Source organism: Rissa tridactyla, chromosome 8 (assembly GCF_028500815.1).
Source record: "Rissa tridactyla isolate bRisTri1 chromosome 8, bRisTri1.patW.cur.20221130, whole genome shotgun sequence".
Taxonomy (NCBI): Eukaryota; Metazoa; Chordata; class Aves; order Charadriiformes; family Laridae; genus Rissa; species Rissa tridactyla.
This window is the reverse complement of record NC_071473.1, coordinates 52,609,544-52,632,297: the sequence shown is the minus strand read 5'-3', so window position 1 is coordinate 52,632,297 and position 22,754 is coordinate 52,609,544. Positions and strand designations below refer to the sequence as shown.

Below are 22,754 nucleotides of genomic sequence, written 5' to 3'. Positions count from 1 at the left end.
GTCTAGCTTTGACAAAGCTGATTGCTTTCACAAGGGATGCTCATGAGGTTCTAGTCTAAAAGAAGCTGTTCAGTGGAAGGCTCTCATGCCCTATTAAAATCTGCAGGTTTTTTCAGATCAGTTTCTAAAGAAAATCATCAAATCAGTATTTACTCAACCCTACTAAAAATCTGTTAGAAAGAGTGTTGGAACAATTAGGGTTATTCATGGGACAGTGATCAGCCTGGAGGGTTTGTGCTGAGGCATCATTCCTGCAGCATTTGGTAATATCAATGGAAATGTATGAAGAGCTGTTCAAATGAGTAAACAAAAAATCACGTGTGGGATCTAGACAGCACTTATGGCACTTATATTGTACCTTTGTGGGACGTTCTTAGGGTTCTTAACGTTGTAACTCTGAAAGGTTTGATAGTTTTTGCTTTGAATGGTAGACCAAGATACATCATACCTGATTAACCCTATTAAACACTTCTATGCTTAAAAAAGTGAGATAAGCATGGGCTTTTGAAGGATTTGTATTTTCTGTAGGGAAACTCATTGGAGTTTCACTTGTGTAGATGAAGTTTAGGTATGTATTTTATCTGGGCCTGACACTGCTCTGTAAGAGGGAACAAAGTCCAGCCTCTGGCATCTGACCCAGGGATTTTTGGGCTGCAAAACTTGAAGAACTGGTTGCAAAATTTGAAAAAAAAAAAAAAAAAAAAAAAAAAGGTAGTATAGACTTTCTGCAATCCACTTCAAAGTACTCGAATGGCTTTGGTTTTACAGGGTTTCAAATGCATCATTTTCTGTTTTTTTAGCTTTTTCCTACAATAAGCCTTTCTCAGTTTTGTTCTAAATAGTTTTGAATTCTTTCTAACCCCATCCCCCCCCCAAAAAAAAAACTTTCCTCTTGGCTTAGGCTTCAGAAAAATGTAGGAAGTTACTCAAGAAATAGGAACTGGAGATCAGCCATTTTACAAGGTTTCCACAGCGGGAGAAGTTCCTGCGTGTCACTGTGCTCTGCCCGTTCGGCTGCCGCGGTTGTGACAGCTCAGCCGACGCATGGTAACTCAGCAAACTGCGGGAGCTTGCTTGTGCCGGGGCGATGCTCAGGCGTGACACTGCCCTTTAGAAAGGTTTGTTTTCCAAAGGGGAAAGGCAGTCGAAATGCTCTGATGTCAAATATTACAAAAGCACAAAGAGCTGCCAAGCACATTTCCATATTAATGCCAGGGCCAGTGAAGTCAGGCAGGGGATAAGCTCACTACGAAATACCACCCTTAGGTGTCACATCAGTCCCAGAGTCCGTAAGCAAAACGGACACAGGAAAGCAGAGGGGAGAAAACCTTCTGGTGTGATTAAACCATAAGATTCAGGGGCTGTAGAAACCCTAAGGAGGAATCCTGCCTCTGAGAGCTGTTAGCCCCGTCAAGAAAAGATGTATATAACAAACATGGTCCTGAAGATGTTTCATGCACCTGGGTGACCCTGATTAAATGGGCTTTAAATGATTTTTATAGTAGGAATAAAGCAAAGAAAAAGGTCTCTGGGTTTTACTGAAAAGGGAAATTTTCGTAATAGGTAGACATTCCCTCTAAGAGTTAGGATCAGCTCTTAATGTTTTAATACCTTTATGAAGGATTTTGCAAAATGGCTGCGATCACATTATATAAATATTTAGAGGAGGTCCTGGTGCCATTATTGCCGTGGCTTGGGAAGCCTTTGCACTTTAGCAATTCATTTTATGGAACTAAAAGTACATTTGAGATCTGTTTGAGATAACAGTATAAGCTTTGCATACATTTTGCATAGAATTTTAATAAAAGTTCCAGACACAAGTCCTTGGGTTTAAAGCTTCTGGCTGAAACTTTTATCGATGGAGATCTGCAAATAGTATCACCAAGAAGCAGCTGTCAGCGTACGCCTAGTGTGGTTGTTGGCGTTGCAGTGTTATTTTCATGGTCAATCCCTTTTCCTGCCTTTATCCCTTCTATAGAGAGTTGAACAATGTGGTATGAGACCTCTCCACGATGTCTGGCCCCCCGGAAAGTTGTTCTCTCCTCTTGCTTCCCACTGTTTCTGTATAATACACGGCTGGGGCTGTCCTCTCTTGATTTCTGAAGACTACATTGAGTGCCATGCCCACTTACTTTGTCTTTAAAAGCCCAACAACTTAGATGCCTGTCATCTCACCCCTGCAGTGAGGCAGCTTCTCCCATCACTTTGCACAGAAGCCTTGTTTCACTCATTTCAGAGAATGGTGGCTACACCTCTGGTGCCCTACAAAGTCTACTGAGCCCAGGTATTTGTGCACTCAAATAATAAGATGAGAACTTGAGATGTAAGGAATCAAAGGAAAGAGGGTAACAGAGGAGAAACCAAGAAGTCAGCCTCCCAGGGTGGCTGTTAGACAGGGGCATCTGTTCCTTCAGGAGATTTATAATGTTCCTATTGGTTTTTCAGACGTCAGTCTCTTTCCGTGGCTCCTTTACTGTGCTTATTGCAGACAGGAAGATCTGCAGTTTTTACCTGCGTAGGGTAAGGTAAAATGGGATTTTTTCATTTGAGGTCACATTCTCATGTGCAAGCGGGGGAATTTTTTCCCCTCTCTATATGTAAATTCTCAACAAAAGGACGGTGTCTGTAGTAGGAAACCCTCTAGAGAAGCTGCCTGAACAGGAGAAAGCATCCAGCTCTCCCGTCTTATAGTAGGATCTCTGCATCTGAACTCCCCTAGGCAATATGACCTTCTTCCTGATGAAATGCAGGATAATTGCCCTTCGAGCCTTTCATATGACAAGGGCTTGAAAGGCAGTGAAGTGGGGAACAGCCTGTACATTTCCTCCAGTGCTTGTTATGAGTGCAGCTGAAGCCCTGCCTGCCATGTAACGTCAGCTGTAGCCTCTGCTTGTAGGTCTCTAGCTCCCTCTTCCTAGAGTGGCATTGAACTGGTGAAATGTCTCCTTTGCTCCCAGGAGGCCAAGCCCTCACAGAAGAGGTGGCAGGAGAACTGCAAGCTTGGTTTAGGCTCATCTCTGCTCTTCAGCATAAATCAGTGCTAAGCAAAGACCGCTTGTAATATAGGGGTCCTGTAGCCTGCCTTCACAAATATATTAAATCCTTCTCTTAAGCACTAATAATACTTAATAAAAGTTTTATGAGCAATGTACATTTTAGAGTAAATTTTCATATCCATTTTCATTTTAAAAAGAACATCAAGGAGCAAATGTATTCATGCCAGCACAAAGTAATTTAGTGGAGTCACAAAAATGGCACAGGGCCCCCTCTGAAATAGTAAGAGAGCGTTGATTAGGCAAAGCGACCAATGGGGGATGGGATTCAAAAACTTAATTCACCATGAAGGACTCGAAAGGGAAGAAATTCCCACATGCCAGCTAAGCACATTCCTCTGCCTGGAGGGGTGAAAAAGAACCTGGCTTCATAACGCTGTCCCGTATAACTGTCTGGAGCTACCCAGCTGGACCACTCTATATGGGCGCTGACCTGGAGGAGGTACCTTTTTCTGCAGAGACTCTTAGAGAATTCCTTAGGATTTCCTTGGATTCCACCAAGTGCTTGGGTGGGATTCAGTTGCCGAAACATTGACATCTAGCGCGCTTTCAGACACCTAGGGCAGCCCAGCTTTCCAGCCGCTTGCCCAGGAGAGGGACCCGCTGCCAGCCCAGTGCAGGTGTTCAGGCTGCCCATGGCATCTAAAGAAGCAGCGGGTGCCTTCACCGAGCAACCAAATCACTGCCCTCCTGACAATCAAAAAACCATCTTTTTATTTTCAATCTACTGTTTCCAGCCCTCTGTAGCGGCTGCTTTATTGCACTTAAAATGTTGTCCTGCTGTGCTCCTGACTGCAGTTTTCCGTGCCCATCTGTTGTCTCTTGTCTCTCTGGGACAAGGAACAGTTGGAAACTACTTAAAAATAGTGTTCGGATTCACTGAATAGTTCCCGGAGGAGGACAGAGGGGAAGGGAACCTCTTTTACCTCCTGCCTTACAAGCAGGTTACAGAATTGCTTGCTTCAGTGCTTGGGGAAAATGCGACGTGCCAGTCTTATCCCGAGTAGCAACGTGAACTCTCCTCTAACCATTGGGCATCCCTCTTGGTCCCTCTTGTTGGAGCCGTAGGAACCAGGGTGTCCGAGAGGAAATGGTGCTGGTCTGGTGGGCAGATGGATAGGGGATTTCCATGCTGACTTTTTAAAGACATACAATAATTCATACACTTTTACTTGTTTGGGGGTGAAAGAAGGTATATTTCCTTGGAATAATTGAGTATGTTGAGTGGAATGGTTCAGGGCTGTTGTCTTTTCTGGTCTTTACAGGTACATGTGAGGGACTTTCTGTGGTATAAGTTACTTGCTCATGGGGCAGGCGGGGGCTTGCAGTGGACGGTTTTGCTAATCTTGTGTGAATCCACCTTGCATTTTGTTGGCAGGGAGTCAGTGGGGCCGAGAGGACCAAAAATATTGCAGAATTTTGCATCTAATCACTCTTGTGTTTGAAGTAATCATAGACTTGGGGAAATGGATCCGTAAGGGACCTCCAAAATGTGCCCCGTCCCCTGCAGCGGAGGTTGAGGTTGTTTGTAAACTGATCTTGACAGCTGCTTGCCTCATGCATCCTCAAAACCTGATGGAAAATGGAGGCAATTTGTTCTACTTGCAGTCAGAACGTCTTCACTCACATCTAACTCAAATCTCTTGTGCTGCAGTTTCAACCCGTTACGTGATGATCACTTTATTACTTCGGTCTTTGCAGCTGTTCTTTAGATACCTAGGAGTGTTGTCATTCCCTGTGGCCCCAGCCGTTCCCTCAAAACTAAGCTCTCCTGGTTCAGTCTGGCCATCCCCGTTGTTTTCTGGAGCTCCTGACTCTTCTTGCTTCTCAGATCTGAGTTTTAGTTGATCCCTGTCCTTCCCAAAGTGTGGGATTCAGGCGTGGAATTGGAGACACCATTCCATGTGAGTTATTGCGAGGATGGCATATCTGCTGAAGGTACGGATACCCATTTAGCTTAATCCATTTTCAGAGGAGAGGTGTAACCTGAAGTCGTCATGATGTTAAGAGATTTAAAAAAAGAAGAAAAAAAAAAAAAGGTCACAAGAAGGAAGGTATTTAACAGAAGCCACCACTCTGTGTTGAACAAATAAACACTTCTCAGTGCTGTTCTATTCATGTGTTTTCTTTCCAGTTGAACTTCTTGGATTGTTGAATCACTGTTAAATTTCTAGATGTATTTTTCAGGTACCTTTACAAACAGGAACCATTTCAAAAGATGATGGCAATTAAAAAAAATTATGATTTTTGATGTCTGAAATAAGGGGTCGTTCTCAAACTGCTTGTGTGGGTGCGCACTTATGTTGAAGAGAAGACCATCTGGCTAATGGAAAATGTCAAACCCTTCACGTTGACTCTCTGCGTGTTTCCATAGAGGTTTAAATAAGAGCGTTAATAAAGGTGTGAACCCTCTCATTCTCACACGGAGATGCTCACTTGATGCCTTTGTCTCTTGCAGGAATCTCCTTTATGTCTATCCTCAGAGCCTGAATTTCGCCAACCGCCAGGGATCTGCCAGGAACATCACTGTCAAAGTCCAGTTCATGTATGGAGAGGACCCAAGCAATGCTATGCCGGTGAGGGAATGCTATGCTCCGGGTGAATGCTGCATACCGATAAGGCAGGGTACATGTTGCAGTCATAAAACCCCTTTGTTAAAGAAAACCCTGCTGAAATACATTCCAAAATAACATGTTTGGGGGAATGTAAAATTACAATATTTCGGAACAAAGAGCACATTTGTATTGTTGCAAAGTTTGCAAAGTAACACTGTAGTAGTAGTATTTTAACCTGAGATGTTTGCAGTGGACATCCTTGTCTTTGGAATAGCATCTTTGTTTCCATGCCCAAAAAATCAAAGGTGATAATTATACTTGTGTTCAGGGCCAGGACTGATCAGCACATGGTGAAGATCTGCGTAGGGGTGGTTACGTTCATCGATTCTTCAGCCATATCTGTGTGCATGCCTAACTGGGATTATTAAAATAGTGAACTTTCCAGTAACTAAGTAAAATGTTGAATGTAAGTGAAGGGGCATGTAACAAGCAGATGTACCAGGCTGGTGAGTGGAGCTGTGAATGTCTCTGGGGGATTATGGAACAAATTCTTGGCACAGTTTTACAGGGGGATTTCTGTGTTGTTTTTTTTCTTTTTTTGCAGGTCATCTTTGGCAAATCTAGCTGTCCCGAGTTTTCCAAAGAAGCGTACACAGCTGTAGTATATCACAACAGGTAAAACCCATGGCAGCTTGTGAAAGGACATGGCCCCTTGTGAAAGGACATGGCCCCACATGGATAGTATGATTCCACCCAAAGGAAGTTTTACCGGTGTGAAAGTAGAGTAACTCACCAGCGACTCTGTCTCAGTGTTAATTATTTAGCAGTGACGATCTGCACAGCACTCACAACAACTGCAGTGTCAATTGATACTGTCGTTAGAGTTTTGTGATGACTAGGAGCCAGAGTCTTTGTTTGCTCTGGTAGAAATCAGCGTTGTGTCAGGGGCTGTGATCCTGAGCACGTAGCCCAGCTCAGCAGATGCTGTAAGTACAAGCCTCAAGTTAGTAGTCACGAAGATTTACGTTATAAACTCGTATTAGCACGTGCTTCATTATTTTGCTGGAGCCTTTTAGTCTTTAGTTACAAATTGGAAATGCTTGGTCTTGAAAATAATTTCATTGCAGCTGGGGTAAGGAGTGCGGAATCTGGCGCTTACGTGTTGATAGTGTTGGTAGCTGTACTGGGGAGAGATGTACCGGGGAGAGAATCCTGGGGAGAGATGTACCGGGGGGAGAATCCTGTCCTGCTGGTTGGGGTTGTGGCAGTCTCCACCTTGAGACAAGAGGAGTTCATTGCTCACGGGGAGCAGCACAGTCCAGAGTGCCTGTGTGAGGAGGGGGCTGCCGCTCTCATTTTCTGTGGGCTGTAAATGCATACTCAAAAGTTTTTCCCATCCTTGTTGGTCAGAAAGTGAAGCTTTAATCCCTTGGGATAGTCCATATACTTCCTTCCCTCCAGATACTTTAACTCAAAGGATTCAGTCTCGAGCATAAGCTAGTTAACCACGCTGGTTGTATTGATGACTCAGCTGAGGGTCTGGTCTCTGCGCAGATCGCCTGATTTTCATGAGGAAATCAAGATTAAGCTTCCAGCCACTTTAACTGATCACCACCACCTGCTTTTTACTTTCTACCACGTCAGTTGCCAACAAAAACAAAACACTCCCCTGGAGACTCCAGTTGGATACACTGTGAGTGTCTTTCAGTCTTTCTGTTTTTCAGCGCCGGGTGTATCCATAACGCATTTGTTTGTGATTCGTTTGGCGTCACTGTCAACTCATACGCCGTTGCAGAATTTGAGAATTTGACAGTCAAGCCTGCAAAGTTCAAGAAAACCTTAAGAAGTGTGTCTTTTTGTTTTTTCTTGTATTAATTCCTTCTCCTTAAAGTGGATACCGATGCTTCAAAATGGACGGTTAAAGACTGGCCAGTTCTGCCTACCTGTTTCATTGGAAAAACCACCACAGGCTTATTCAGTGCTTTCTCCAGAGGTGAGTGTCCTTTGTGCTGAAAACCAGCAGAATACTGCTCTTAAGAAGTGAGAGAATGCATGCGTACATAGCAGTGGGGGGGGGGGGCATGTGTATTTTTAACTCTTAGGTTGTTTATTTCTTAAATACTGTTAAGTTTAGACAGGGATGTGTGTTTGTGTGTGGGCACGCGCGTGTGATCTGACAGTAAAATGGAAAGAAATGGCAATTGTAGTTAGAAGTGCCTTAGCTCTGCTTTCTGTCGCGTCCCCACTCATCTTTCTGTTAACCTGCAGGTTCCACTCCCTGGAATGAAGTGGGTGGATAACCACAAAGGGGTTTTCAACGTAGAAGTTGTTGCTGTATCATCCCTCCATACTCAGGTAAATGATAGGAGCAGTCATTGTAATAAAAAGAGTCTTTTGACAGTTGAAATGCTGTCAAAGTTGATGCTTGAAGAGAATAATAATTACGTGTAGTGAAATTACGATCTCATTTTCAGTTCTGAGCCAGCAGGCCTGTTATTCCTCGTTCTGCTGTGAGTATATTTGAGAAGTTCTGCTTAAAAATATAAGTAGTTTGGCCTTTATTCACAGGGGTGAATGGCCAACAGTGTTTTCAGACCTCAGATTGTTGTGTTTAATACAATAGGTCTAACGTACAGCCCAGGCATATGATGTTTTCTTGTTTTCCATTTTCCCCTCTGCCTCTTTTGTTTCTCCATGATTTTTTCATCTGCCTTTCTTTGATCTGAAAAGAAAGATGACGTTCATTTTGACTAATCATTTCAACTTTTGTTTTATTAATTCCCAGTATGTCATTTTGATGGTTTTTGTGTATTTTATTTGTGCTGTAAATAGTAACATGATTTTAGTGCATTTTTGTCTGTTTTTCTAAGAATACACAGTCTGTGGGTCCTCTAGTTTTGCCCTGACGATTTCTGAACATTGGGCCATTTCACTTGAATTAGACGTATGTGCAGAGCTCTCAAAGATGTTGAGCTTCTGCTAGTTTTGTGAGATTAAATGGTCAGATAGAAGAATGAGGGAGAGAATCCATCTATGAGGTAAAATTCATAGAAAATGGAGTTACTTTTTGGAGCTTCTCGCTGATTATTGGTTTTTTTGCTTGTGTATAGGACCCTTATCTTGACAAGTTCTTTGCACTTGTCCATGCTCTGGATGAGCACATGTTCCCTGTGCGAATAGGAGACATGAGAATTATGGAAAACAACTTGGAAAACGAACTGAAGAGCAGCATTTCAGCTTTAAATTCCTCTCAACTGGAGCCGGTAGTGCGATTTCTTCATCTCCTGCTTGACAAACTGATTCTTCTGGTAGTAAGACCTCCTGTCATTGCAGGCCAAATAGGTATTCTATTTAAGTTTTATAGAGAATTACATAGCTGAAAGTTTGACACTTCCAATTTTATCATATTTATGTAGAAATAAAAAAGTCCATTTTTATGCTTTATTTTAGTGCTACTAATATACCATGTATCTTCAAAATAAAACACGCTGGCATCCAGACCAGTGATGGTGCACACAAGAGCAATATTTAATACAGAGGTTTTCAAGAATGACTAGTAATTTGGTGCCCAAGTTGAGACACCAGAAAGGGTGTCTCAAAGTTGGATGCTCAGCGTTTTCTTAGCACTGGAGCCCAGAGACACCTTTGTCTCCATACTGACATTCAGAAACTAAGAATTTCAACCTTACTAGTCACCTTGGAAAATCTTGAAGTAGGTAAGATAAGAAGATACAGATGCTGGATATTCCTGTTGCTGTTGTGGATCTGATGTTGTCAGCATGAATAATCCCTCCTGTTTTATCTCCCTGTTATGGACAGTACAAAAAATCTCAAGTGGAAGTCAGAATTAGATCCTCAGTGTTTAAAATAGCAGTTGGGATTTTTCATAGGAAACTTGAGTTGGATATGATGGAATACAAGTATCTAAGACTGCTTTAAAAATAGCAATTGTTTATTTGAGAAAGGTTACCTTTTGGGGGAAGAATTTTGCTTGAATTTTTATTTTATATTTTAAGGGTCTTCCACTCTTTAAGTGTTCTGTATTGGTTTAGTTTGTCTGTATGGAGCATTGAGCACATTAGCATATAGCTTTTAAAAAAGTAAGACTTACAGTCTCCAGCTGCAGCCTGCTTCGTTCCTAATTTGTTTAGAATACCTACCTAGGTCCATGTGTAGAATTCTGTGCTCACTTTTAGAACAGATTTTTTTTTTCCAAAGGAGAATGGAATTGTTCTTTTTGATACAGCTTATATTTTGGCTATGGCTTAAATGAAGGAAATAATTAACTAAGAAAAGTATGATAAATATCCAAAGGGTATTATCCATGAATTAAACAAGGACTCGATCTTGTCACCATTGCAGCCGATGACCAAAGTTGGTCTGATTCCAGAAGTCAGACCTAAATTCATTAAATTTGTTATTAATAAAAGTGGAAGCTTATCACTGCAACACCTGTCTTCCTGTCAAGCTGTTGATTAGACCTAGTTTGAATACCAGGTTCAGTTTTTCATCAGAAATGCTTGTTATTCTCTAACAACCTTCACCATTTATCCTTTAGAAGGTGGATGAAATGCATATTTAGGATTTGCTCGTGGGTACTGCTGCAGTCTAAAACTAACCCCTCGCTTATTACTTTCAGTTAACCTGGGCCAAGCGTCTTTTGAAGCAATGGCATCAATCATCAACAGGCTTCACAAGAACTTGGATGGAAACCAGGACCAGCATGGCAGAAACAGCCTTCTTGCTTCCTATATTTATTATGTTTTTCGCCTACCAAATACCTATCCCAACTCACCATCACCAGGTAGCTCTTTTTTCATTTTATTTCAAGTCACAGTTTGTTAAAAGCGAGCAGAAATTGCTTGCTGGCAGGTGCTCTTGAGCTCCAACTGCATGGCTGGTTCCCTGCCAAGCCTTGTTATTAACTTTCTTTATGATCCAGTGTAGCCATTTACAAGATGAGTTTAATTACAGTTAGCCATGTCAGAAATTTAACTATTTGATGATCTTAAATAACAGTGTCGCTGCTGAAAAACTAAATTATGGCAAAATACTGTTTTTTTTAAGTTTTGCTTTCTGTAGCAAGTTAGACAGATGTTAGTACACTCTTGCCCTGTCATATTTCCCAGTCTCCTTCACTAGTACTTTTGTGCTTTTATCCAGTTCCATCAAAAGTTGAAACACTGGCAAAGGAATGTGAAATACTTGAAAACACATGTCTGGGTACAGGAGGGAAACAAATTCATTCCACCCCTGCTGAGAACAAGGCATATATCTGCATGGGGGAAGAGATGGTGTGAATGACAGCCACAGAAAACTAGGCTTTGGAAGGACTGTTGTGCACAGCACTTGCTTCTCGCATGGAGTGGCAAACCGCTGAGAGGCGTCGGAAAGGTTGTGTGCTTAAAACTGTGCCCAGTCCTTCAGTGGTTTTTGAGTCTGAGGTCTGGAAAATATCCCTTTAGCTAAAGACGTACCTCACGCTGGCTGCCTAAATCCACAGGGAGCTTCCTGCTTCCCGCAGATCAGTGGATAGAAGTGCTTTTTAATCCTATCCCTTTCTCCCTGCTGCTTGCCTTGGAGAACCAGGAGGGGAAGGCATAGGGAAGATTTCCTCACGGGCCAGACCCGCTGCTTATCCGAAGGGTTCGGTGCATCAGCCTGGTGTAAAGCAGCATGCGATCAAGGCTCTGACTGATGGTCTAACAGGGTGTTCTTTCATACGCCACCGTAGGTCCCGGTGGCTTAGGGGGATCAGTGCATTATGCCACCATGGCTCGATCTGCTGTCCGACCGGCCAGCCTTAACCTGAACCGCTCACGGAGCCTCAGCAACAGCAACCCAGATATATCTGGGACCCCCACCTCGCCAGACGATGAAGTTCGCTCGATCATTGGCAGTAAGGTACGCATGCGCTGCTGAGGGTCTTACAGGAACGTCAGCGTCTTTTATTTAATCTTTAAAGAAATAACGGGGAAGTTTCTGTTATTTTTTTTTTTCCTATGAAAAGATGTCCTTACTAATGGCCCCTTCTCAGACTTTTTCTGGCAGTTGCTGATAACACTACTGAAACTCCGTTCCTCAAAAAGAGTAACTGATCTCTCTGACTTGTTGGAGACCATCCTGGCAGTTTTGCTTCCACAAGTGTGGTGGCCAGGGTCAAGAGTCCTTCTGGACTTGTCTCCCCAAGATGAGTAGGACAAGAATGGTTTTACAACCTCACTTTTCACATGGCCAGCAGCCGTATCCTCTGACCAGCTCTGTTATGTCTCCCCAAGCCCTGCATCCCCTAGCTTGCCACCCCGTGATCCCACTCTTGCCTCCCAAACCAAAACTCTCTCTTCTCCTCTGCATTCAGCACTAACGGCTGCTCAGATGCTTTCTCTACTACTTTTGTCCAGAGCAGGTATCTTGCACACAGCAGGAATGTTCCTAGTCCCTGCATGGGCCAGAGAGGATTTCGGATGGTTAGTGAGTGAGCCGTGGCCTGGCCAGCTGAGCTGCAGTGTGAGTTTATGGTGTGCTAACTCCGCACCCACACTGACTGCCCACACCTAAAAGTGGCTTTCCAGTGTGGGTACATTAGTGCAGAGCATCTGGCAGGGTCTTACTTTGGCTCTGAAGGGCTCAGAATATGCAGCTCCTGCAGAAGGGCCTCTCCCTCTCTGCTGACTTCCAAGTCCTTAGGACTGCTACGGTCCCAATTTCAGCACTTCAGGTTTGTGCCTAAAATTGGTGGGATGAGCCAGGGCAAATCTGCTGTGTTGGTAATTCCCTTCCCTGAGAGGGGTGCCTTAGCCTGTTTGGGGGTCTCTTTTTTTAATCTTCAAACTGTGGTAACTTAGGCCAAGATGAGATGCATTCCCGCCTGTGACCCTTCACTCTTCCGGCACAGATGTATTCCTGAGCCCTTTCAGAGAGCTGTTGTGTTCGATCCTTTGGAAAATTTGTTAATAAAGCCATCAGCCGGACCAGGCAGGCTTGGCACTGGTTGGTCCCGGCTTTTATAAAAGCAACAAAAACATAGTTTCCGAAAGAGGTTACCAATTTTAACTGAATAACAACATAATTTGCTGACCGAATAAGAGACTGAGGAAGTGTGGGTAGGGAAATCATTATTTCTTACATCAAAGTTTGGACTTAGAAGTCTTAAAATATTTTAAAGACCACTTCAATATCTTGCTAATTAAACAACCCTGACCTTTTGTGAAATGCCATAGGCGCTAATGTGCATATGGAATTTACACAGGCTATCAGAAATTTAACACGTGCTGGCTTAGTGAATAATGTCACAATACAAAATTAAGAGAGATTTTCTTCTATAGATGTACTCAGGCTTTAATGAAAAACCTATTCTGGGAATAACTGTTAAGGGGAAAGTTTCCTTTAGGGTAGTCTGAGCACTGAGCATCGGAAATTAAGCTCAGTCTGACTATACAGAATTTTGGTAGAATATAACTATTTCTGCTTGTTAATATCAGTGGACAAAAATAAGACACTTCTTGAGGCGCTGAAATGAGTAAAGGAGTGCAAAAATTCCCATTCTGTTTCTCAAAGTAATGACTTAAGCACCCGAATAGGGAATGCGCGCTTCAAAATAGGATATGTCATGGGAGGCTTTCTGCTTTTGAAAAAAACCAGTGTTTTATTATTTGATGGAAGTCTTCGGAGTCCAGTCCTGTATTGTTTTTTTATTGTAGGCTATTTGTAGGTTTGGTAAAGATGCTTTAGTTCTCCTTTATATCAGCTTCTTATTTAATTCTGAAAATTCAAATAGTCATCCCCTTCACAGGATTTGGAAGATTTCTCTTTATTTTCATAATAGGGGAGGTTTTAGGCATGTCACTTATTTTGTCTTTATTTGTGAATTGTGGCCACGTAAGTTTTATTCTGTACTAAAGCAAATTTATTAAGTGTCTAAAAAGACCTATGATGAGATTTTACGCTTCAAGTGTTCCCGAGATGCTGGAGATGTGCTGGGAAAAACCAGAAAAGGTTGTGGAGTTTCATCGCCCTGACAGCGGATTTTCACAAACGTGTTGTGTTCCTGCGCAGATCCAGCTGCAGGTTGCACCCCAGAGACAGAACAGAATTTAGTAGCAGTTTTGTGAACTTTTGAGTGGCTCTGGCAAGCAAGAAGAAGCTCTTATACTCTTCTGTTTTCCAAAGAAAAGGGAAGAATCTTTCCTTTTTGGGATTTTTACAAGATTTTCTCTGATTCTGCAAATGCAGTATATGTTTAACTTTATCCTCAGAACTAATGTGATATGATTAGAAAGCTCGTGAGCAGCAATGTGAGCGTGATAAAGGCATTTTCAAAATTAGACCTGCTTTTACAAAACATGAGCTTAGTTCAGCATTCTGCAGAGGCCTTTCGACTTTAATTCACTGCGAGCAAAATAAAGCATGTTTACGGGTCTGAGCAGGGCAGAGAGCTTTGATTTATTTCTTCCAAAAAGTAATTGAGATTAAAGCACTCTCCTTATGTGTGTTCAGGTTTTTTTTTTTATTGGACGTCTTAGGTAAAATTACAGCATTGCTGCACTCTGCATACAGCTCGGTGGATTAATGGTTCGAATGCCAGGTTACAGCTCTCAGGCGGGGTTCAACCGTGGGGTGGATTTTTCTTTGCTGAGAGAAACAGATTGTTAGGCTTGGTGGACTTTGCAGCTGATGATAATCGCTGTGATGAAAGGGGCTGCACCTTTGCTTCATGTATTGGGAAAAAGCCCCAGGTTGGCCCAAAACCTAGGGTGAAAGCTCTCGCTCAGGTTTGGGTTGGAACTGATGTGTGGAATTTATAAGGAGCTGCTGTTTGGCTGTGGCATTATAAAACTGCCTCCGATAGAGCTGGTTCCTGGGACCCAGGAAAGTCGACTGCATCCCACTGAATTTTCCTGACTTGGGAGCAGTCTGGGTGACAAACACAAGTTTAAATCTTTTCCTTTTCTTCTTTCTGAGTGTCTTGAGAGGAGAAGGGAGCAGAGAGAGAGGGGAAGGATCCACAGTAATTTTGCCCATATGATCCATTGCAGGAGTAGAATTTGGAGTACAAACTAGGTTGAGCTTTTAAAAAGCAGGATGTTTTTTCAAATATTTTCCTTGGCAAAGCAGGTTGGTTCCAGAAAAGGTATGTGCTCTTTCCTCTCTTTGCCACACTGCCCAGAGAAAATCCCCAAATGTCCGTGTGAAATCCTGTTCACAGGGTTACTCCGCCAGCAGTGCTGGATTTTTATTCCATGAGCAGGAAACCCTGTGAGAGCTGACAGTCAGTCTCTTCAGAATTCTTCAGCGTTTCCATAGACAGTTGTAGAGTTTATAAACTGTGAGCTAATACGTAGTCTACCTTAAAAGTGCTGGAAACCTCAGAGAGCATCCTTTGTGGTTTTCACGCCTGTGCACCAGTTTTCCTCTGTCACACTGTAAATCTGGGCTGGCTCCATCTACTGAAGTGAATGGGTTTAAACTGATCAAAGTGAGATTTTTCAGGAGGAGGATAGCTTTTGAATGTCAAGAGTTACAATAGGACAAGCTGGACCAGAGCTGTCGACAGTATTAATGTGATGTATGTGTGGGACGAGCTATAAAACATAATCCTCTGGACTAAAATGTCTCGACAGACACCTGAGAATTCAGGCTGCTGTAACAGTGCTAACGGGTGATGTGTTTGCAGCGTACCCGGTTTGATTGCTTTTAAGGACTAAACTTTGACTACTGTGTGGCATGCAACATGTAATATTTCTTTCCTTTCCCAACTGCTTTCTATTACATGCCCAGGGTTTAGACCGCTCCAATTCCTGGGTAAACACTGGTGGTCCAAAAGCAGCCCCATGGGGATCCAACCCCAGCCCAAGTGCAGAGTCAACACAGGTGGTGTCTTCGGTAGAGGTTTTTCTGGCTTTGTTTTCCCTGATGTTTCCCTGTAGCATATCTTTCTTTCGGTGTACACTCCGGTTTTGGTGGTTTGGTTTGTTTTTTTTTTTATTATTCATTTACTCCTTGAAAACTTTGTGAGTTTTTTTTTATAAATTAGCATCTTCTCCCCTACCACCTCACCACACTGCATGAAAAGCCTCCAAATGCGTGAACGTGTCCCTTTCTTTCATTTCGGTGGTTGCTGGTCTGTGAAATGTAAATGCTGTGACTGCTTTTCTTTTCTTTTTTCTCTCTCTCTAACACTAGTTTCAGCTTCAAGTGGAGCACATTTCTAAATGGGAACATTAATCACAGCTTCATAGTTTTGTCCATGTTTGCCATTTCTTTTGATGTTGTGAACCATTTTGCCATTTTCATCAAGCATTAAGTATTCATCGTCAAGTAATCCTTCATGACTGTTGAGTGGAATATTGTTAAACCAAAATTGGTACACCTGTAAAATTCTCTCTTAAAACATGTAAATTTGAGTGCTGGAGCCAGTGACTTGCTAGGGCCAATTGTGTCTGTTCTGTGTTGCAAAGTATGAAAACTTAATGGCAGCTTCAGTCAGAAAGACTTAACTTATTTAGCCCCTATTGCCTGCTGCTTTCCACTGCATGGTTGCCTTGAACGTACCTCTCAACTGTACCTCCTTTCGATTTTATCGATCTTCCAGAAACATTTAGTCTGAGTTCGCTTGCACTCATGGCAAATTTCCATCGGGAAGAGAACGGGAGCAGTTTTCTCTTTCCCTGTGCCAGTAGCAGCATCGCTGTGGGGTACATCCTCACGCGCTCGGTCTCTGGTAGATTGAGAGGTATGGACTGAAATTACAAGTATGATTTCCCTGATATATGCATGTTGGTAAAATACAATGATGAAAAAGTTTCATGCTTTGCAGCATTAAGTGTCATTGTGCATAAGAACATGCAGTTTTTAAAATAGTCTCTATGTCTTAAAACGATACGAAGTACTGTCATTTTGTTTAAACCAAATCTGTAAATGAATAAGAGTTTAAGAATGCATAAAAAGGTGTAAAGACAGTAAAAGCCTACAGTTGGAACAGTATTTTGTAAACGTACATTGTCCTTGAGCTGCAAAACCCATCCACAGCAAACTTTAATGTCCTGTCATCATTCATTCATCTCCACTCCGTAGGCTACGGATCGAAGTTGTAATCGTATGTCTTCGCACACTGAGACGTCAAGTTTCTTACAAACATTAACAGGACGATTACCAACTAAAAAGGTAGATTTCAGTGAAGACAATTGATATTGTGGGGCAGGGAGGTCAAGTCGTTCTGAAAACATGATGCAATCTATTCTTTTATTTATAGCCTGATTTTTTTCCGAGGTCATTAGGAACTGCTGTTGCTTAGCACCTCTGAATACCCAGGCTGTAGTGAATATGAAGTAATCTGACAGAGTTGAATTGGGAAGAACAAACGATCAGGAATAACTTGTCTGATTTAATGTCCATAGTGTTTGGAGCCAGTTTATTACTGGCTTTCGAAAAATATGAATTGCAGTGTCTAGACAAGTAAATGATACATTCTTGTGTGCAAAATTATAATGTGTTAGACAGCCAGCGTTACGGATGTGTGCTGAACTCAGTTACATGGGTGTTAATCCAAAGCGACTCCAGAAAGTGAATAGGAGTTACTTTGAAAGCGCGCTTCCTTAGAGGAGACGAGATCCTCCTAAACAATGTCCGAAAGACAAAATGCCTGACTTTTTGTGTCATGAAAATGTGCTCACTGACAACGTCCAGGCCGTGGGTTGGTCCTCCCAAGAAAAGAAATCAAAAAGGTGTTTCTTAGCCCCACGTTTCTTTCTTACTGTTTTAAGTCCTTTCTCACAGTAAATATATGTCTTTGTACAAATCGCTTTATATGTCCACTTTTTACTCCTTTTTCCTGCGAAAATCAGACCAGGCAGAAAGGTAGACTTTTAAACTAAACTAATTTGAGCACCAAACTTTTTTTTGGGGGTGGGTGGAAAATTCTTTTGACACTTGGAATTCAGTCTTGGAGCGAGATGCTGTGAAGCGTTTCTCACGTCACGTATCATAACATCACCCGTCATTGTTAGCCGGGGATTTCTTTAAGGGATGCCACCACTGCTGTCATGTTCCCAGTTACTTATTTTGCTTAACCTCATTGTTTGCCATACTTTCCATGGACCGTGCTGCCATTTCTCATGCGGACTGTTTTGTGAGCTGCTCTTGAGGCTTGGGCTAACTCTGGATTTGAATCTGTGTAGCTTTTTCATGAAGAGCTGGCCTTACAGTGGGTTGTGTGCAGCGGGAGCGTGCGGGAGGCAGCCCTACAGCAGGCCTGGTTCTTCTTCGAGTTGATGGTGAGCAAACTGGAAACACCTTGCTTTTATTGCCTTACAGTTCATGGTTTAAAACACCAACAGCAACAACTGCAAGTGACTTTGTTGTAATTTATATTCCTATAGGTGAAGAGCATGGTGCATCATTTGTATTTTGCTGACAAACTGGATGCGCCGCGAAAGAATCGTTTTCCTGAGCGTTTCATGGATGATGTAACTGCTTTGGTCAGCACAATTGCCGGTGATATAGTCTCTCGGTTTCAGAAGGTAATGGCAAACAATTAAACTGAACCCTGGTCAGAGCTCGGGCACCAGACCTCCTGCACGTTGTTTGCTGGTGCCTGGACCAGGAATTGTTTCAAAACATACAGTGTGATCTTCTTCGTTTTCTTTCCCGTTTTTCTCTTCCTTCTCTCTAGGATACAGAAATGGTTGAAAGGCTCAACACGAGTCTTGCATTTTTCCTCAATGACCTGTTGTCTATCATGGACAGAGGATTTGTTTTTGGTCTTATTAAGACCTGCTACAAACAGGTGAATGCAGATAAATATTATGACTTAACTGTGAACCGTGGCATAGCCTATTACTCTTAACTTCCTTTGGACAGACAGTAAAGTATGGACACAGAATTCTGCTATTCAGACCTTTTTAAAGATAGCAAGGCGTTCTCAGTGATGATTTAGAGTTTACGCCTCTCCGATTACACTCTTAAATGTGAATTAGGAGTAACTCCCTTGAGTGAATGGACATGCAGCAGGAAGGAAGAATTATTCCCTTTGCTCCCCACGTTCAGAGTAATTTAATCAAAAATTAGTAGGAGTTTTTGTGAGGGAGCTCAGATTATCATGGTTTGTCAGCGGGTCTCTCCAGGACACGTTGACCCTGCATGATCATATTGATCACCAAGCTCCCCTTCCATCCCTCTGAGGACGCAAGGTCTCCTCCCCCATAAGGAGCGTCCCTACGTTATGCATTGGGAAGCTGATCTGCAGTGTTGTGGCAGGGAAATCACCTCGAACCTTGGTGATTTCCATATCACAAAGTTTCGTTTGACTACAAACATCCGTGCTGACGCTATGCACAAAGCAGATGACAAGGTATCAGGAGCTTTAGGCTTAGACTCATTTTTGCCACAGAGTCTAGAACAGTTTATATAAGGGGCAAGAACAGCAATAGCATTTGAGTTTTGTCACCCACTGTATTTTATCCAACCTGCATCTTTGACCTGTTAATGCATCACACCGCGTGGTCCTGCTTCTCACAACTCCCTGCTGAAATCGGTAGGCTGTGAAGCACATAGTTCTTCATCTGCTTATAGAAATATGGCTGCTATATGCATCTTGTACTGATATATATGCTGTTGGCTGGGACATGTATGGCTCCTGCACATCAGAATTTTAATCTGTAGTACAAAGAAGTGATGTGGAATTGATCATTTAATGATATCGAGCTCTTCAGTTCTTGCTTTGGAAGTGGTTTTGGGGAGCAGTGGTGGGACAGGGGGGCTCGTGCTGCATTTATACTCTTTTTGGTGCTAACTGCATTTTTATGGGCTAAACTTGCCAGGTGTCTTCAAAGATGTATTCCTTAACAAATCCAAGTAACCTGGCGTCTTTGAGGCTGGACTTCCTTCGCATCATTTGCAGCCATGAGCACTACGTCACCTTGAATTTACCCTGCAGCTTGCTCACGCCACCTGCATCTCCGTCACCATCTGTGTCTTCAGCAACTTCTCAGGTACGCTCTGACAAGGATCCTTTGTGGAAATGCAAGCTGAGCTTTGTTCTGAGAGGCGGTTGGATCACCTGTATTTTTAGCTTCTGGTTACTAATATTTTTTGGAAGTGTTTATTTAGAAATTAGTTTTTCCTGCCACATAGGTTTTGACTTCTTTTGACCTTTTATTACTGAAGAAAGAATGCCATGTCACTGTCCTTGTAGTGACCATACACTGTCCTTAGGGACGTATTCTCCTCCTATATTGGACAAACATGTGAACATAAATGAGCCATTAAAGAAAATGCTTTGTCCAGTGTTACTATTTTCTTACAAAACAAAGATCTTTCTAGCGCACTGTAGCTTAATCGTGGCCTGCTCAGAAAAAGTAATTTGAATTAGCAAGTGTGTCATTCAAGTGGATTAATTAGTTGCAAAATTACGTAAACCAAATCAAATTAAAACCTTCTTTAGCCTGAATAAGAGTGTCCATACCTGAGTTAAAAGTTTAACTAGTTAATCTACTTTTAAAGGTTATTTGGCTTAACTTCCCTAAGGCCTGCCCTGTGGGTGGGAAGATGGTAACAACAAACAATTAATAGAAGAGTTAGTGAGCTTGGATGTAACGTAAGTAGCTGTGCCTAGATCCAAACAAAAAAGGGAAAAGGTAGTTTATGTGAGATTGTCTTTAATTCTGAAAACTGCTTCTATTGTCTTTGATAAGCTTTGACTCTGTGTTCCAAGGGGCCTCATTATGCAACGTCTGAAACTTGATTTTTTCACAGAGTTCTGGGTTCTCCACAAATGTCCAAGACCAGAAGATTGCAAACATGTTTGAATTGTCTGTGCCTTTCCGCCAACAGCATTACTTGGCCGGGCTTGTGTTAACGGAACTGGCTGTCATTTTAGATCCTGATGCAGAAGGGTAAATCTTTACAATTTTTTTTTTTCCCCCAAGAGTTTTCTGTAATTCCAAGCAAACGGCACGGCCAGAATTGATTTAAATTTGTGAGCTGAGAAGATAAGAAACCAGTTCTTTAAGAATCCTCTTCTTTCTCCCTGCCCTTCTATTTCTTAATTCCTTAGCTTTGACTCCGTAAACATGATTTCAGTCACATTTTTCCAGCTGAGAAGAAGGGGAAGAGGTTCCTGCTGGAGCCCCCAGCTGCCACAGGGGCACTGCTGGAGCTCTAAGGGGAAAATAGCTTTTCTCAGTTGTAACAAGAAAATAATTTTCAACATTTAGGAAGTCTCTGTTGCTGGTGGTTTTAAATGTTACAATGCGTTTCGCCTGTGGTCCTCCCAGCTCTTTTTAAACATAAATGATGCATTGATGAGGCCCCTGCTGGTTACATAAATAGACAAATAGAGTGAAGCATGCAGAGTTGGTCGGTGACTTGCCTGGCTTGTGCAGCAAATAATTTTCTGAAGTAGGAGTGCAGCCTGTAGTCCTGACACCCAGTCTGTTACTTGTGTTATTTAGGGCTGTATTCTGCCTTGCCTCTTTAAAATGGGTTTCAATGGAAATTATTGATTGCTTCCACAGTCCTAAGTTATCTCGCAGGCATTTTTCTCAAGGTGGACTCAAAAATATCAGCCGAGTCGACAAATGCTGGTGATTCATGGTTTATTCTGCCCCTTTACCAAGAGGTCTCAGGAGTTAAACATTCATTCTGTTTCCTCTTGGAGAAGAAAGCGATGCCATAAATTAGAATATTTTCTTGTATGTGTTCATAACACACTGCAGTCTCATTTGTTTGGCCTGAAATGGAAAAAACCAGCAAATCTTTACCTATATACACCATCTGCAGAAATCTTTTTGTAGTGTAGGAACATCCTGCTCAGTGCTTAGAAAGCAGGTCCAGTCTCTGACCGTGTTTGCCCTTATTCTTCACAAACTTTCTGTTCTCACCTACCTGCCTCTTGAGGTCTCTCACCTTGCTGTTCTCAGCACTTAAGCTCGGACCAGGATGGGAATCTTTGCCCAGCTGCACAAAGGAGCGATCAGCATGATCTTGCTGGTGTCCACTGGGGAAACAGCTCATCTCTCAGACCTTGTCTGGACAGAAAAAGCCCCGCTGATACCAGTTCAGTTCTGTAGATGCATTTTGAACAAAGCTCCTGGATTTTGGTGGCGATGCATTTGGTTTTTATTGTTTTCCAGAATGACTTGTAGTTTGCAGCTTATTAGCTGTTCTCAGGCTTCAATCTTCTGCATTTGCCCTGGTAGATCCACCATATAAAGTAAACCAGTCTGTTTGGATCTGCTCTTCCCTTGCATGTGAAGATGTTAACAGTCGTATACTATCACCAGCGGGTTATTAGTAGGGGGTTCAGACATGCCTGCCGTGAAAATGTTTAGGGCACCATTGGAAAAAGCTCAGAATTGTTCCCAGTTGCATTATCATGCAGGAGGAATGGAGAGGGATGTCCTTCTAGTTCCTTGTTGTGTTAGAGCTTTGCCTTAGGTCTTGATAGGCGATACAGAGCCTTAAATGTGTCCCGTCCTTGCTCTTTTTGCGCCATTTGCAAAATATGTTAAATTTTAGCTCCCCCATTTTGTAAGAACTCCTTGGATTGAGCTGGACAGAAAAGACTGCAGTACCCTGGTACCTGAAGGTGGTGCGTTAGATAGATCCCTCTGTGCTACATCACAGTCCTCCTCCAGAGCACTTCCAGTCTAAAAGACAATCCGGCGAGCAGACGAAGGAGGCCAGCTGAATGGGGCAGTTACAGAGCGTGAGTCCAAGCAGCTAGACCCCGAACAGATTGTCTCTGCAAACAACACGGTGGTGCTTTGGTTATTAACTCGTATTGCTCGTTTCATAGTGCCCATGTTGCCCATATTGGCTGATGTTACGGGACAGAAGTGAGAAAATCGGAATTTGGCCCTCTATTCAGTAACAAAAGTCGGTTTTCCAAAAGCGTGCAGTATTGACACAAATTCAGGCCAGGGCTGAGATAACAGGGGGGACGGTTGGAGGGTGGCAAGATCAATTCATCGCATTATCAGCCAGAAAGATTAGTGGGCCACATTTCCTCCTCTTTGCTATGGATCGATCCACCACGGTACCTGCTCTGTTCTGGAAAAGTGAAGAGAACTCCATGTATCCCTAGGTTTGAATTGTGCCGCTTTGTTTGGGTGTGTTTCCCCTTTATGCGGTTTCTGTGGCCGGCAGG

General features: G+C 42.6%; 1 protein-coding gene across 17 annotated transcripts in view; it reads left to right on the top strand.

The window, feature by feature from the left end:
- The window catches only part of DOCK7 (dedicator of cytokinesis 7), a 117,509-nt gene that overhangs the window by 65,175 nt on the left and 29,580 nt on the right, over positions 1-22,754 (top strand). For 11 of the 17 annotated variants that reach the window (XM_054212727.1, XM_054212725.1, XM_054212724.1 and 8 more), the window contains 14 exons: positions 5,512-5,629; positions 6,213-6,283; positions 7,163-7,301; positions 7,500-7,601; positions 7,877-7,963; positions 8,719-8,950; positions 10,248-10,412; positions 11,343-11,512; positions 16,682-16,771; positions 17,785-17,880; positions 17,986-18,126; positions 18,279-18,392; positions 19,426-19,596; positions 20,360-20,499. In XM_054212727.1, coding sequence (XP_054068702.1) covers positions 5,512-5,629; positions 6,213-6,283; positions 7,163-7,301; positions 7,500-7,601; positions 7,877-7,963; positions 8,719-8,950; positions 10,248-10,412; positions 11,343-11,512; positions 16,682-16,771; positions 17,785-17,880; positions 17,986-18,126; positions 18,279-18,392; positions 19,426-19,596; positions 20,360-20,499 — 1,836 coding nt within the window. Of the gene's footprint in view, positions 1-5,511; positions 5,630-6,212; positions 6,284-7,162; positions 7,302-7,499; positions 7,602-7,876; positions 7,964-8,718; positions 8,951-10,247; positions 10,413-11,342; positions 11,513-15,385; positions 15,479-16,681; positions 16,772-17,784; positions 17,881-17,985; positions 18,127-18,278; positions 18,393-19,425; positions 19,597-20,359; positions 20,500-22,754 lie in introns of all 17 variants that reach the window. The other 6 variants (XM_054212734.1, XM_054212733.1, XM_054212732.1 and 3 more) reach the window with 2 other exon arrangements.